At 41.1% G+C, this 14,414-nt stretch overlaps 1 protein-coding gene across 1 annotated transcript in view; it reads right to left on the bottom strand.

Annotated features, from left to right (window-relative positions):
• The window catches only part of LOC137422386 (CUB and sushi domain-containing protein 3), a 1,172,941-nt gene that overhangs the window by 341,135 nt on the left and 817,392 nt on the right, over positions 1 to 14,414 (bottom strand). Inside the window, 1 exon segment of the mRNA XM_078772588.1 lies at positions 7,462 to 7,578. Within this exon segment, the coding sequence (XP_078628714.1) occupies positions 7,462 to 7,578 (117 nt within the window).

The raw sequence follows: 14,414 nt of genomic DNA, 5'->3' as shown, positions 1-14,414 counted from the left end.
ACCGACTGGACAACCCTCCCATCTACTTTCTCAACAATCCTCTCCAAGAAGTTCTGTCGCTCAAGCTTTTGGGTCTCACTATCTGCCATGATCTTTCTTGGGAAAACCACATTTCCAAGCTGGCCTCCAAAGCCAGTCGCCGACTGGGCATCCTCCGCCGTGCGAAGTCCTTCCTTGGCACACCTGAGCTCCTCACCACATACAAGGCTTTCATCCGCAGCTCAATGGAATACTGTTCCCCCCTCTGGGCTCCTGCCTCTGGTGCTCCTGCCTCACACCTTGCTCGGCTTCACGCTGTTGAGGCCAAAGCTTTCAGAATCATTGGAATCTCCTGCGATGTAGTCAACACCGAGGGCCTTTCACTCACTCACCGCAGGCAGGTTGGTGGTCTTTCTGTCTTCTACCGACTCCTCTCCGGCCTTGCTCCCCCAGCTCTCTCTGTGCTCTGTCCCCCCAATATTCCTTCAGGTCGCACAAGATCTGCCTGCAACCCTCTTATGGTTAAACTGCCAAAGTCTAGGCTCTCTGCTCACCTTCACTCTTTCATTCCACTTTTCTCTCGCCTCTGGAACAAACTCCCCCACTCCCTTCAATCCCACTCCTCCCTCCAGGTCTTTAAAACGGCTGTTCACCACCATCTCTTATCTTCCCCCATCGAAAACCTTGATCTTTTCTACCCCCGGTAATTCACCCCAGAGTCCTTGCAGTGTTCATATGTTTTATTCCTCTCCCACCTCCCCCCAAGTCCTCCCGATGTCCCTGCTCTCAAATGTTGTGTTTGTGTCCTTCCCCCTCTTCCCCCTCTCTTTTGTGTCCTTCCCCCTCTCTCCCCATCTTGTCTGCCGCTCCCCTTGTTTTTTGTGTGTCGGTTTGTCTTTTTGTGTGATTAATGTTAGCTCTTTCACGAGCCTCGATGTTGTATACAAAAAAAAAAAAAAAAAAAAAAAAAAAAAGTAGAGAAAACGTCAGGAAGAACATCGGCCCAGCAGATAAGAAGAAGACCACCACCAGTTTGTTTTTTTTTGTGTTATTATTATGAACGAGTGACGCACCAAATGGTGCTTTTGGTGCAGTTTTGGTGATTGGTGCTTTGGTATTTATTGGTGCTGGTGCATCGATGCAATGCATGCTGTCTCCTCCCTCCCAACAGGAATTTCTTTTTGTTTCCCTGAAAGAAAAATCACAGGTCCTGTGTTGCGTTTTGTAAATAGTCAAAATAATGTCACTTTAAATAATGCTCCCCCACCGTTCATGTTTAGTTTGAAAATAATTCCGCAATTCGGTTAGCTGTGGGCGTAAATCTGTTAGATAGGGTGCAATGCAGCAGGGGGACATACTTATTTGTGTTTTAAAACTGTCGCACTCAGGGTCAGGTTAAATGTAGAGGGAATTACACCTACGTGCCACAGCTAGCTAAATTTTTATAGGCCCGGGACGTGCCTGAAGGAAGGAGGGTGCAGTGTAACGGATTTGAGAATCCTGTATAATTGTTGTAAATATCACCCTCCGTGTGTAAAGGTCAAAGGTCGTCCCCATTAGTTAATTCATCGCATACACCTAGCCAATCTTAGAGCCTCTAAATAGTTATTCCCTTATTCTATGTAGTTTAAGGCTGTGTTTCCCATTAATTGACACTCCATTGCACCGAATCAAATAAGGATAGCTCCCCTTCAATAATGACATTTCCCAGCCGAACGCTCCCTCTCTGGGTAACGAAGCTTGACAAGCGTGGGGTGCGCGCCCCCTCAACTGGCCTGGCTTTGGAAGCGGCGTTCGCTGCAAGGATGAATATGTGCTCCGTGCTCTGTTGGACAGGAAGGGCGGGGTCGCCGGGAAGAGGCAAGCCCAGGACGCGCCACGAGGGGCGGGGCTGGTCAGCCCCATGCCCAAATAAGGATACAATCCCGTGGCTCGCCACGAAGGGCGGGCTGTTCAGCCCCATGCCCAAATAAGGTAGCAAGACCGTGGCATTGCCATATAAGGCAACAAAACAGAGCACGGGGGAGGGCGGTACCCAAAGAGAGGGGGGCGTGTCACACCCGCGTTTTGAGGTATGAGATATGCGTGCGACGATCGCGCAAGGAGAGAATGAGAGGACCGCAGCAGATGACCGAAAGAGCCCGAGGCGTGTCAAGGCAAGAACGAGCCCTGCCGCGTGGAACGACCAAGATACGTGTGCTGCCGCCACCCTGCTCGCTCCCAGCCCGGAAAGGACCTGCTTGCTGTGCGCCCTGCTCAACCTTCCAGCCTTGTGGTTCTACCTTCCTCTCCCTCCAGCCATCCACCTCCTGCCATTCGTTCCTGCCATCATCCCCCGTGTGAGTCTGTCTTTGTTCTGTCCTGGGTTAAGTAAGACTGTATAGTATAAGCTAGTATTCGCACTGTGTCCTTCTGATTCTTCCATTTCCTTGTATATTACTTTGATTGCTTTTCTTCCTTGAGTTGTGTGTAAATAATAAAAAATCCCTGTTCTTCCTACTTTGTCTTCTTCTTCACATTCGGTCGCTTTAGAGGTTTCCAAATTGAGTGTACGTGGCGCGATTCGGCCGACGCATATGAACCGGGTTTATCCCCTTTGATAAACGGCTCACGCCACAGTTAGCTTCGCTCGGCGCAACCAGTCCATTACGCTGTGGCCGTGAGCAGGGGGGGGTGTTTCCTTGCGTACCGGAAGGCGCTGGTATTTAGGTCATAGGACGGTTGGGCCTAATACCCTACCCAGCACTGACCGGGCGTGACGTCATACCCTCGGGACCACGTCGGTCAGTCATAGACGAGGGGATTAATCCCCCTCGGTAAGGGGGAAAGAGGCCGACGTTGGGTTCCATAACAATTGGTGTCAGGAGTGGGATGCTTGCATTGATGCACCACTTATGGACCGCCGTTCTGCGGCCAAGCACCACTTTATGGACCCCATGTTTTGGGGCCTGGCACCTCTGCTGGGGCTGGCCATGGTGGCCAGGTAATCTCACTTGCGGCCCAGGGTAAAGGTGGCACCTATGCCAGACAGGTGGACCACCCTTAGTTGGCCCCTGTGGCCCTAAATAAAAAGTGGACGCGTTGGTGCCATTTTATTTCCAAATAGGCCGCAAGTAGAGAAAACGTCAGGAAGAACATCGGCCCAGCAGAGAAGAGGAAGACCACCACCAGTTGTTTTTGTGTGTGTCATTATTATGAACTAGTGAATGTTGCACCAAATGGTGCTTTTGGTGCAGTTTTGGTGATTGGTGCTTTGGTATTTATTGGTGCTGGTGCGTCGATGCAATGCATGCTGTCTCCTCCCTCCCAACAGGAATTTCTTTTTGTTTCGCTGAAAGAAAAATCACAGGTCCTGGGTTGCGTTTTGTAAATAGTCAAAATAATGTCACTTTAAATAATGCTCCCCCACCGTTCATGTTTAGTTTGAAAATAATTCCGCAATTCGGTTCACTGTGGGCGTAAATCTGTTATATAGGGTGCATAGCAGCAGGGGGACATACTTATTTGTGTTTTAAAACTGTCGCACTCAGGGTCAGGTTAATTGTAGAGGGAATTACACCTACGTGCCACAGTAAGCTACATTTTTATAGGCCCGGGCCGTGCCTGAAGGAAGGAGGGTGCAGTGCAACGGATTTGAGAATCCTGTATAATTGTTGTAAATATCACCCTCTGTAAATGTGATGAATCTGTGTAAATACCCCCATAATTGTAAAGGTCAAAGGTCGTCCCCATTAGTTAATTCATCGCATACACCGAGCCAATCTTAGAGCCTCTAAATAGTTATTCCCTTATTATGTGTTCCAGATTAAAACTCTGTTGCCCAGTAATTGACACTCCATTGCACCGAATCAAATAAGGATAGCTCCCCTTCAATAATGACATTTCCCAGCCGAACTCTCCCTCTCTGGGTAACGAAGCTTAACAAGCGTGGGGTGCGCGCCCCTCAACTGGCCTGGCTTTGGAAGCGGCATTCGCTGCTAGGATGAATATGTGCTCCGTGCTCTGTTTGTACAGGAGGGGCGGGGCTGTTCGGCCCCATGACCAAATAAGGAGACAAGCCTGTGGCTCGCCACGAGGGACGTGCTGTTCGACTCCATGCCCAAATAAGGTAGCAAGACCGTGGCATTGCCATATAAGGCAACGAAACAGAGCATGGGGGAGGGCGGTACCCAAAGAGAGGACGGCGTGTCACACCTGCGTTTGAGGGATGATATATGCGTGCGACGATCGCGCAAGAGAGAACGAGGGGACCGGAGAAGATGACAAAAGAGCCCGAGGCGTGTCAACGAAAGAACGAGCCCTGCCGCGTGGAACGACCAGGATACGTGTGCCGCCGCCGCCCTGCTCGCTCCCAGCCCAGAAAGGACCTGCTTGCTGTGCGCCCTGCTCAACCTTCCAGGCTTGTGGTTCTACCTTCCTCTCCCTCCAGGCAATCCACTCTGCAATTCCCCATTCGTGTACGTGAGTTTGTTTTGTGCGTCTTGTCCCTGGGGTTAAGTAAGACTGTATAGTAGAAGCTAGTATTTGCACTGTGTCCTTCTGATTCTTCCATTCCCTTGTATATTACTTGATTGCTTTTCTTCCTGGAGTTGTGTGTAAATAATAATAAATCCCTGTTCTTCCTACTTTGTCTTCTTCTTCACATTCGGTCGCTTTAGAGGTTTCCAAATTGAGTATACGTGGCGCGATTCAGCCAACGCATATGAATCGGGTTTAGCCCCTTTGATAAACGGCTCACGCCGCAGTTCACTTCGCTCGGCGCAACCAATCCATTACGCTGCGGCCGTGAGCGGGGGTGTTTCCTTGCGTACCGGGAGGCGCTGGTATTTAGGTCATAGGACATTTGGGCCTAATACCCTACCCAGCGCTGACCGGGCGTGACGTCATACCCTCGGGACCACGTCGGTCAGTCATAGACGAGGGGATTAATCCCCCCTCGATAAGGGGGAAAGAGGCCGACGTTGGGTTCCGTAACAATATATATATATACAGTGGAACCTTGACTTACGAGTGCCCCAACTTACGAGTTTTTCGAGATACGAGCCGTCGCTCCGGCGGTTTATTGCTTTGAGATGCGAGCCGAGATCCGAGTTACGAGCTTTCGCCACCCGGTCACGTGGTTATCTTGCTGTTCAGGTACAGTATCTCTGTCGTATAGCGCTGCATTTTAGTTTTCGCATTTCGGTTATTTTGAGTTTACGCCGCCAGGTGGGTTCCGGTCACGTGGTTATCTTGCCGTGCACGTACAGTACGTATCTCTGTCGTATAGCGCTGCATTTTTTTTTTCGCATTTTGGTTATTTCGAGTTCACGCCGCCAGGTGGGTTCTGGTCACGTGGTTATCTTGCCGTGCACGTACAGTACGTATCTCTGTCGTATAGCGCTGCATTTTTTTTTTCGCATTTTGGTTATTTCGAGTTCACGCCGCCAGGTGGGTTCTGGTCACGTGGTTATCTTGCCGTGCACATACAGTACACGAAAAAAAAAATTGACTGATTTTTGATTTGAGAAAATTGATTGCGAAAAAAAAAATGCAGCGCTATACGACAGAGATACCTCTGTCGTATAGCGCTGCATTTTTTTTTTCGCATTTTGGGTATTTCGAGTTCACGCCGCCAGGTGGGTTCTGGTCACGTGGTTATCTTGCCGTGCAAGTACAGTACGTATCTCTGTCGTACAGCGCTGCATTTTTTTTTTCGCATTTTGGTTATTTCGGAAAATTTCTTAGTTTTAACCATGGGGCCTAAGAAAGTGAGTGGCAAGTGCAGTGCTGAGAAGACGAAGAGGATGATGTGCTTGGATATAAAACACGCAATCGTCGAAAAACATGAGCGAGGTGTCGAGGAGGACGTATATAACGGCAGAGGAGAAGAGCATGCCAGGCCACAACTTGTTCAGAATGCCGGCGATAGCTCGCCTTCTCTTTGTGGAAAACACGATGAGATCCTTAACATCCAACAACTAATGGGACGCAAACGGGGCGCCCAGTTTAGCGGTACACACATTGATGAATCACCCTGCCTGTGATTCACCCATGACAGGTTATAGCTGGGTCGGGATTCAAACCCAGGCTGGACAGTTTAGACTTTAGAGTCAAGTGTGCGTACCTCCAGTCCAGGCCATCCTGCCAACTTGTATGCTGCATACAGGTGAAATATAAAGCGCGAGATATTTTTATATATACTGTATATTTTAAAAAAAATTGGTGTGGTTTTTGGCGGGCTGGAACGGATTAATAGCATTTCAATGGGGAAATTTGATTTGAGATACGAGCAATTTGAGTTACGAGCTCGGTCACGGAACGAATTAAACTCGTAAGTCAAGGTTCCACTGTATATATATATATATATATATATATATATATATATATATATATATATATATATATATATATATATATATATATATATATATATATATATATATACATACATATATATATATATATATACACATGCATAGATAGATACATACATACATACATACATACATATAATGCTACAATGATAATGAAAATAATAAAAAATTATATTTCAAGGGGTTCTATCAAGTCGGAAAGGGAATTGGCAGTACAATCTTGTCTGTGATATGTAATCTGGATTTTATCCGAATTGGAGGCAGACGTAATTGAAAACTGCCGTTCTGGACATGCAGTAATGGCAAGGCATGTAGTATCTTCTTGCAACAGCTAATGACATAGAGCCAGCTGTCTCATATCTGCATTTAGGTTATGCGTCACTAAGGGTCCTTCAAAGTATCTTTCAAAAAAATAATGTACAGGAGCCTTGGGAAAAATCCATGTCTATTATCAGCTGTGGTATTCACACTGTCAGCAGTCGGTTGGAATCTGGAGAGTGGCTATAGAAAAAGCACAATGAGCCAAGTGGCCATCTACCATGAAATTTAGTTGATGTATCTGGGGAGGTTCATGCATGCACAAGCAACACATGGCGACCGGTTTGCATCGTTTCTGTAGGTATGTCTTCGCTGCTGATGCAGTGCTTCAGGTTGATTACGGAAGGAATTTGGAGTTTGACCAAGGCAGTGGCACACTATGGTCTACTGTTTTTGAAATGGACATTGGATTTTTTTATATTTTATTATTTATATATTGTTATATTTTTATCGAAATATAGCCTTCTATTTTCAAAACACTCTTTAAAATTTGGCCAATGCTCGCAAATGGAACAGTAAAGCTTAACGTCTCCACCAAAGGATAGTGTACTCATTGACAAACGCCATGCCTGCAAAGCACCAAGGTGCTTAGAATCAAACCAAGATTTGACAGCGGAAAAGTGAATTAGTGACTTTTGAGAAGAGGTTAATCTTCCTGCCTCACCAAGTCTGGTCAAGTTCATACATCATGGTTGACTCTTAATATCCTCAGAGCACTTGGGATTGGCAATACAATGTTAACGATGAAAAGAAAGTGACAATTAAAACTGAAAATAAAAAAATCACCAGAATACCGTGCTGAATATACCGTATTCCGCTGGAACCAGTACGTGGTAGGTGCACTCCTGTCCAGACGAGTAATTCCCAGGGTATTTGGGAGACAAGACAACACCTTGCGGGCCTGAGCTTCGACCTCCACACGGTGCTGAAGCATAAGGTTAAACCAGAAGGAAAATTAACATTTGCAAAGTTCAATTAGGCAGCGAGTGCTGCACAAACCTAGAATTAAAGGGTAACACTTTCATGTTGCTTTATTCCATGCCTTAAACAGTTACTAGCCCCCAATTCTTTTTTTAAAATAATGGGCTTCGACTAAGGTGTTGGTGAATCACAAGGGAGTTCCAAAGTAACTTCACAAGGGGTGTCATGTTGACAGTCGAAGCATATTGGTTATCTTTCAAGGTGGCGACTGAGTTATGGAAGTTATTTTAGGTTTTCCTGCAATTGGGGTTAATAAAAACATTTCTTTAACAAAACCATACATGTATACACAAAGAATTAAGTTAAGCACCCCCCCCGTTTTTTTACAACCTCGCACATTACAAGTTTGTTGTCGTCAAAACAGTGTAATATACCCATGATATTGCTATATTTTCTGGAGAAGTGATATTATGGTCACATAAAAACATAACAATCATGCCGTTTTCAATATTTTATTCTGAATAATTTAAGGTGAAATTTTTTGGGAATTTTAGGCATATTTTCACCTCAATTTAAGTATGGAGCTATAGGTCCATCACGGACAGTGTGGATGACGTTTATGTTTTCTAACGTACAGTCATTGTTCTGAGAAGACCTCTAGCGATCTTTGCGTCAATAACGTGTGTAGGACCCACGTGATCGGATCACTGACTCAACCCTACGTCTCATAGACCCTGTAAGCCGTCGTATGCGTTGCTGTGGCAGGTTGTTCCATTCCCGATGTAATGCACGTTCCAATTCATCCAGATTGGCTATTGGAGGGACCATCTTCGCAATTTGTCGTCCCAACATGTCCCAAACGTGCTCGAGGGGGTTCAGGTCAGGACTGTACGCAGGCCAGGGGATGGTTGTCACAGCACCTTGCTCCATCCGATCACGTGGGTCCTACACACGTTATTGACGCAAAGATCGCTAGAGGTCTTCTCAGAACAATGACTGTACGTTAGAAAACATAAACGTCATCCACACTGTCCGTGATGGACCTATAGCTCCATACTTAAATTGAGGTGAAAATATGCCTAAAATTCCCAAAAAATTTCACCTTAAATTATTCAGAATAAAATATTGAAAACGGCATGATTGTTATGTTTTTATGTGACCATAATATCACTTCTCCAGAAAATATAGCAATATCATGGGTATATTACACTGTTTTGACGACAACAAACTTGTAATGTGCGAGGTTGTAAAAAAACGGGGGGGTGCTTAACTTAATTCTTTGTGTATATAAGGACAATTTTGCCTGTAGTAATAACCAATGTATTGTATGCATTAAAACCCAAAGACCTACAACATAAGTCGTTAAAATGTTCAACAGTGGACAAGACTTCAACATATCTACAACGGAAGGGTTCAGTGAATCTCTTACCCCACAAAGTCTTGTGAAAAAGTACATTGGAAAGGTCTTTTCAACTCCTGCTTTCCGTTTCTTAGCACGATCTACGTTAGCTTTGTTCGTGAACTTTGAGTAACAGGTGCGATGGCAACTGTACGAAGCCGGTGAGCCAAACGGAACAGTTCAGAGCTGAACTTCCTGCCAGCCCTTCTTGGAGAAACTGACGATTTGGGAAGGACCTTTGATAAAGAGACGCACTAAACAAACAGATCTTTTGGACGAAGTCGGCTCTTTGGTTGCATCGCTAGGTGCCGCTAATTAGTCTGAATGTCGCTGTTACTCCACCCTCAGAGCATGGCAAATTTAATTGCTCGAGGCAGTGTAAACCTTTGCCCCAGTACTACAAAACTGAAGTTTTTTGGCAATGCAAAGAAGGCGATTTGTGTTCTACAGTGATCAAATATGTAAATCAATTTAAATAAAATAAAAGTTTTCAAAGCTGAAAAAAAACAAAAAAAACCATTGATTCAGAAGTTTATCGCTGTTGACACATCCTATTTTACAACACCTTATTTAACATGTTAAATTAGTCCTTTATGACGTGCCTGTTGCTTGTGTCCTTTATAACATCCCTAAAAATAGTACGTTTCCTGTTTGGAATGATTTTCAATTTCGTTTGACTGTGACTTTGGCAAACAGACTAAAAAAATTTATTACGCCTCTGTGTGCATGTGTGCTTGGGATGAGATTCTCTACAATTTGCTAAATTCAAAGCCAAAGTACTGCGGAACTACAGGTGATGTTCTAATTCATGTTCCGATTTGTGTTTGACAGTGTTAAAAATATGTAATTCAATTGCGATTAAGTATTTCCTCGATTATAGACAGACAGGCAAGGTGAAGCAATTGCTTAACCCTGCTATTCACTTAGCGTGTGTGGGGTAATAATAAATTGTCAGCATTAGCTTGACTGTATGCCATTTGATCAGCGAACGTGCTGGACAAAGTAATCAGTATAGGAATACATTTACATGTTAAAGAAGGTTGGTTTGACTGCTAGATGGCAAATCGTGTGCGTGTGAGATTCAAAGCATTTTGTATAATTTAAATTGTTTAAACCAAACCTCCTGAGAACTTGCAAATTGAAAAACAAATATTGAAAGACACTCGAGTGCATCCTTAAGTTATTTCATTGCAACTATTACTTATTTAAATGAATTTTCTTGAGTGTGATAACATTCACAGGCCGGTTAATTTGGATAAGGATTACAAAATGTACGAGTTAATTATATTACGTGGTTAGCTTCAATGCAAACTGTTTCAACAGTTACCATCTCTGTGAGATATTTCATCCTGGCTTACTGCACAACTCCAAATCTTCCTGTTCAATGCAAGTCTTCCCCACAGGGCTTCAAACAAGCGATGCACCACCATCTCATGTCATCCTTCATCACCACTGTACCCATCATCTTTTCTTGTTTTTTTGTTTTCTATGTCTCGCTCTCTTTTTTTTTTTTTTGTCTCTCTCTCCTCTCTCTCCTCTCTCTCCTCTCTCTCCTCTCTCTCCTCTCTCTCTCCTCTCTCTCCTCTCTCTCCTCTCTCTCCTCTCTCTCCTCTCTCTCTCTCTCTTTCTCTCTTTCTCTCTGTATATTTCCTTGTTTTCTCTCTTTCTCTGTTTCTTTCTTTATTTCCTCCGTTTCTTTATTTGTCTTTCTCTTTCTCTCTCTCTTTCTCATCTTTTCCCGTTTGTTAACTCTTTGCTAGCTGTATTCAACTGTGGCCCCACTTCCCAATGTCAGTAAATTGCCATTTTATCCTATGTCATCCTGCTCTCAACCCCTATATCTGATAATGAAGAAAAAAAAACGAGAATGTTAAATATAGTCAACCAATAGTTAAAATATAATAAATATTAGATAGCTTCATGTGAAAGTGGACATTGATTTCAGGAATATATATTTCAAAAATACAACAACATAAGTGGATCGCATGATTCCAGAATCATCAGATGGTGCGTGGCATTTTGTTTGTGTGACAACCGTGAGATTCAGATATATTTTTCAGACAAAGTATCTTCAGCTTTCATCCTATCTATAATAAAGTATCTTCTGCTTTCATCCTATCTTTAATAAAATATCTTCTGCTTTCATCCTATCTATAATAAAATAACTTCTGCTTTCATCCTATCTGTAATAAAGTATCTTCTGCTTTCATCCTATCTATAATAAAGTATCTTCTGCTTTCATCCTATCTATAATAAAATATCTTCTGCTTTCATCCTATCTATAATAAAATAACTTCTGCTTTCATCCTATCTATAATAAAATAACTTCTGCTTTCATCCTATCTGTAATAAAGTATCTTCTGCTTTCATCCTATCTATAATAAAGTATCTTCTGCTTTCATCCCATCTATAATAAAGTATCTTCTGCTTTCATCCTTTCTATAATAAAGTATATTCTGCTTTCATCCTATCTATAATAAAGTATCTTCTGCTTTCATCCTATCTATAATAAAGTATCTTCTGCTTTCATCCTATCTATAATAAAGTATCTTCTGCTTTCATCCTATCTATAATAAAGTATTTTCTGCTTTCATCCTATCTATAATAAAGTATTTTCTGCTTTCATCCTATCTATAATAAAGTATTTTCTGCTTTCATCCCATCTATAATAAAGTATTTTCTGCTTTCATCCCATCTATAATAAAGTATTTTCTGCTTTCATCCTATCTATAATAAAGTATCTTCTGCTTTCATCCCATCTATAATAAAGTATTTTCTGCTTTCATCCCATCTATAATAAAGTATTTTCTGCTTTCATCCTATCTATAATAAAGTATTTTCTGCTTTCATCCTATCTATAATAAAGTATCTTCTGCTTTCATCCCATCTATAATAAAGTATCTTCTGCTTTCATCCCATCTATAATAAAGTATCTTCTGCTTTCATCCCATCTATAATAAAGTATCTTCCGCTTTCATCCTTTCTATAATAAAGTATCTTCTGCTTTCATCCTATCTATCTATAATTCCAGTAATCTCTGTCTGTCTGTACGTTTGTTTGTCTGTGACCGCTGTTTCTCGACAACCACGGGTCCGATATACTTTTAACTTGCCAGGTATATTGCTGGGGACCCGAGGATGTGCCTTTTCAAGGTTTCATATTAATCGGACAATTACTTACCGAGCTATGTCCAAAAAACGATTCAACCAATCAGAGAGCAGCGAACGATCGCGTGTGCCGAACGTGGCGGGCACACTCTGCCTCGGATGGCACATTTGAGAGCGTATTCATTTATTTCACGTTTGCAAACTATGTTGGCGTTAAACTATGTTTTACAACTAATAAAAACGAATTTGCGATTCATTCGCTTTCCTGCGCGTTTGTGCACGCGATGGCGATTTCTTTACCAAACTCCGGAAGCCGTTCGCTTTGGACCAAACCATTGCATGTAAATAGAGGGGGGGGGATTGTCACCACTCGCAAGCCGTTCGCTTTGGACCAAACCATTTCATGTAAATAGAGGGGGGGGATATAATTTTAGATATAGATATAGTACGGGCATGCCCTAGTCTATAATAAAGTATCTTCTGCTTTCATCCTATCTATAATAAAGTATCTTCTGCTTTCATCCTATCTATAATAAAGTATCTTCTGCTTTCATCCTATCTAAAATAAAGTATCTTCTGCTTTCATCCTTTCTATAATAAAATAACTTCTGCTTTCATCCTATCTATAATAAAGTATCTTCTGCTTTCATCCTATCTATAATAAAGTATCTTCTGCTTTCATCCCATCTATAATAAAGTATCTTCTGCTTTCATCCTATCTATAATAAAGTATCTTCTGCTTTCATCCTATCTATAATAAAATAACTTCTGCTTTCATCCTATCTTTAATAAAATATCTTCTGCTTTCATCCTATCTATAATAAAGTATCTTCTGCTTTCATCCTATCTATAATAAAATAACTTCTGCTTTCATCCTATCTATAATAAAGTATTTTCTGCTTTCATCCTATCTGTAATAAAGTATCTTCTGCTTTCATCCTTTCTATAATAAAGTATCTTCTGCTTTCATCCTATCTATAATAAAATATCTTCTGCTTTCATCCTCTCTATAATAAAATAACTTCTGCTTTCATCCTTTCTATAATAAAATATCTTCTGCTTTCATCCTCTCTATAATAAAATAACTTCTGCTTTCATCCTTTCTATAATAAAGTATCTTCTGCTTTCATCCTATCTATAATAAAGTATCTTCTGCTTTCATCCTATCTTTAATAAAATATCTTCTGCTTTCATCCTATCTATAATAAAATAACTTCTGCTTTCATCCTATCTATAATAAAATAACTTCTGCTTTCATCCTTTCTATAATAAAATAACTTCTGCTTTCATCCTATCTTTAATAAAATATCTTCTGCTTTCATCCTATCTATAATAAAGTATCTTCTGCTTTCATCCTATCTATAATAAAATAACTTCTGCTTTCATCCTATCTATAATAAAGTATTTTCTGCTTTCATCCTATCTGTAATAAAGTATCTTCTGCTTTCATCCTTTCTATAATAAAGTATCTTCTGCTTTCATCCTATCTATAATAAAATAACTTCTGCTTTCATCCTTTCTAAAATAAAGTATCTTCTGCTTTCATCCTATCTATAATAAAGTATCTTCTGCTTTCATCCTATCTATAATAAAATATCTTCTGCTTTCATCCTCTCTATAATAAAATAACTTCTGCTTTCATCCTTTCTATAATAAAGTATCTTCTGCTTTCATCCTATCTATAATAAAATATCTTCTGCTTTCATCCTCTCTATAATAAAATAACTTCTGCTTTCATCCTTTCTATAATAAAATATCTTCTGCTTTCATCCTCTCTATAATAAAATAACTTCTGCTTTCATCCTTTCTATAATAAAGTATCTTCTGCCTTCATCCTATCTTTAATAAAATATCTTCTGCTTTCATCCTATCTATAATAAAATAACTTCTGCTTTCATCCTATCTATAATAAAATAACTTCTGCTTTCATCCTTTCTATAATAAAATATCTTCTGCTTTCATCCTATCTTTAATAAAATATCTTCTGCTTTCATCCTTTCTATCATAAAATATCTTCTGCTTTCATCCTCTCTGTAATAAAATAACTTCTGCTTTCATCCTTTCTATAATAAAGTATCTTCTGCTTTCAACCTATCTATAATAAAGTATCTTCTGCTTTCATCCTATCTATAATAAAATAACTCTGCTTTCATCCTATCTGTAATAAAGTATCTTCTGCTTTCATCCTATCTATAATAAAGTATCTTCTGCTTTCATCCTATCTATAATAAAATAACTTCTGCTTTCATCCTATCTGTAATAAAGTATCTTCTGCTTTTATCCCATCTATAATAAAGTATCTTCTGCTTTCATCCTTTCTATAATAAAGTATCT

Source organism: Myxine glutinosa, chromosome 2 (assembly GCF_964187855.1).
Source record: "Myxine glutinosa chromosome 2, kmMyxGlut1.1, whole genome shotgun sequence".
Classification (NCBI taxonomy): domain Eukaryota; kingdom Metazoa; phylum Chordata; class Myxini; order Myxiniformes; family Myxinidae; genus Myxine; species Myxine glutinosa.
This window is presented reverse-complemented; position numbering and strand designations above follow the sequence as displayed.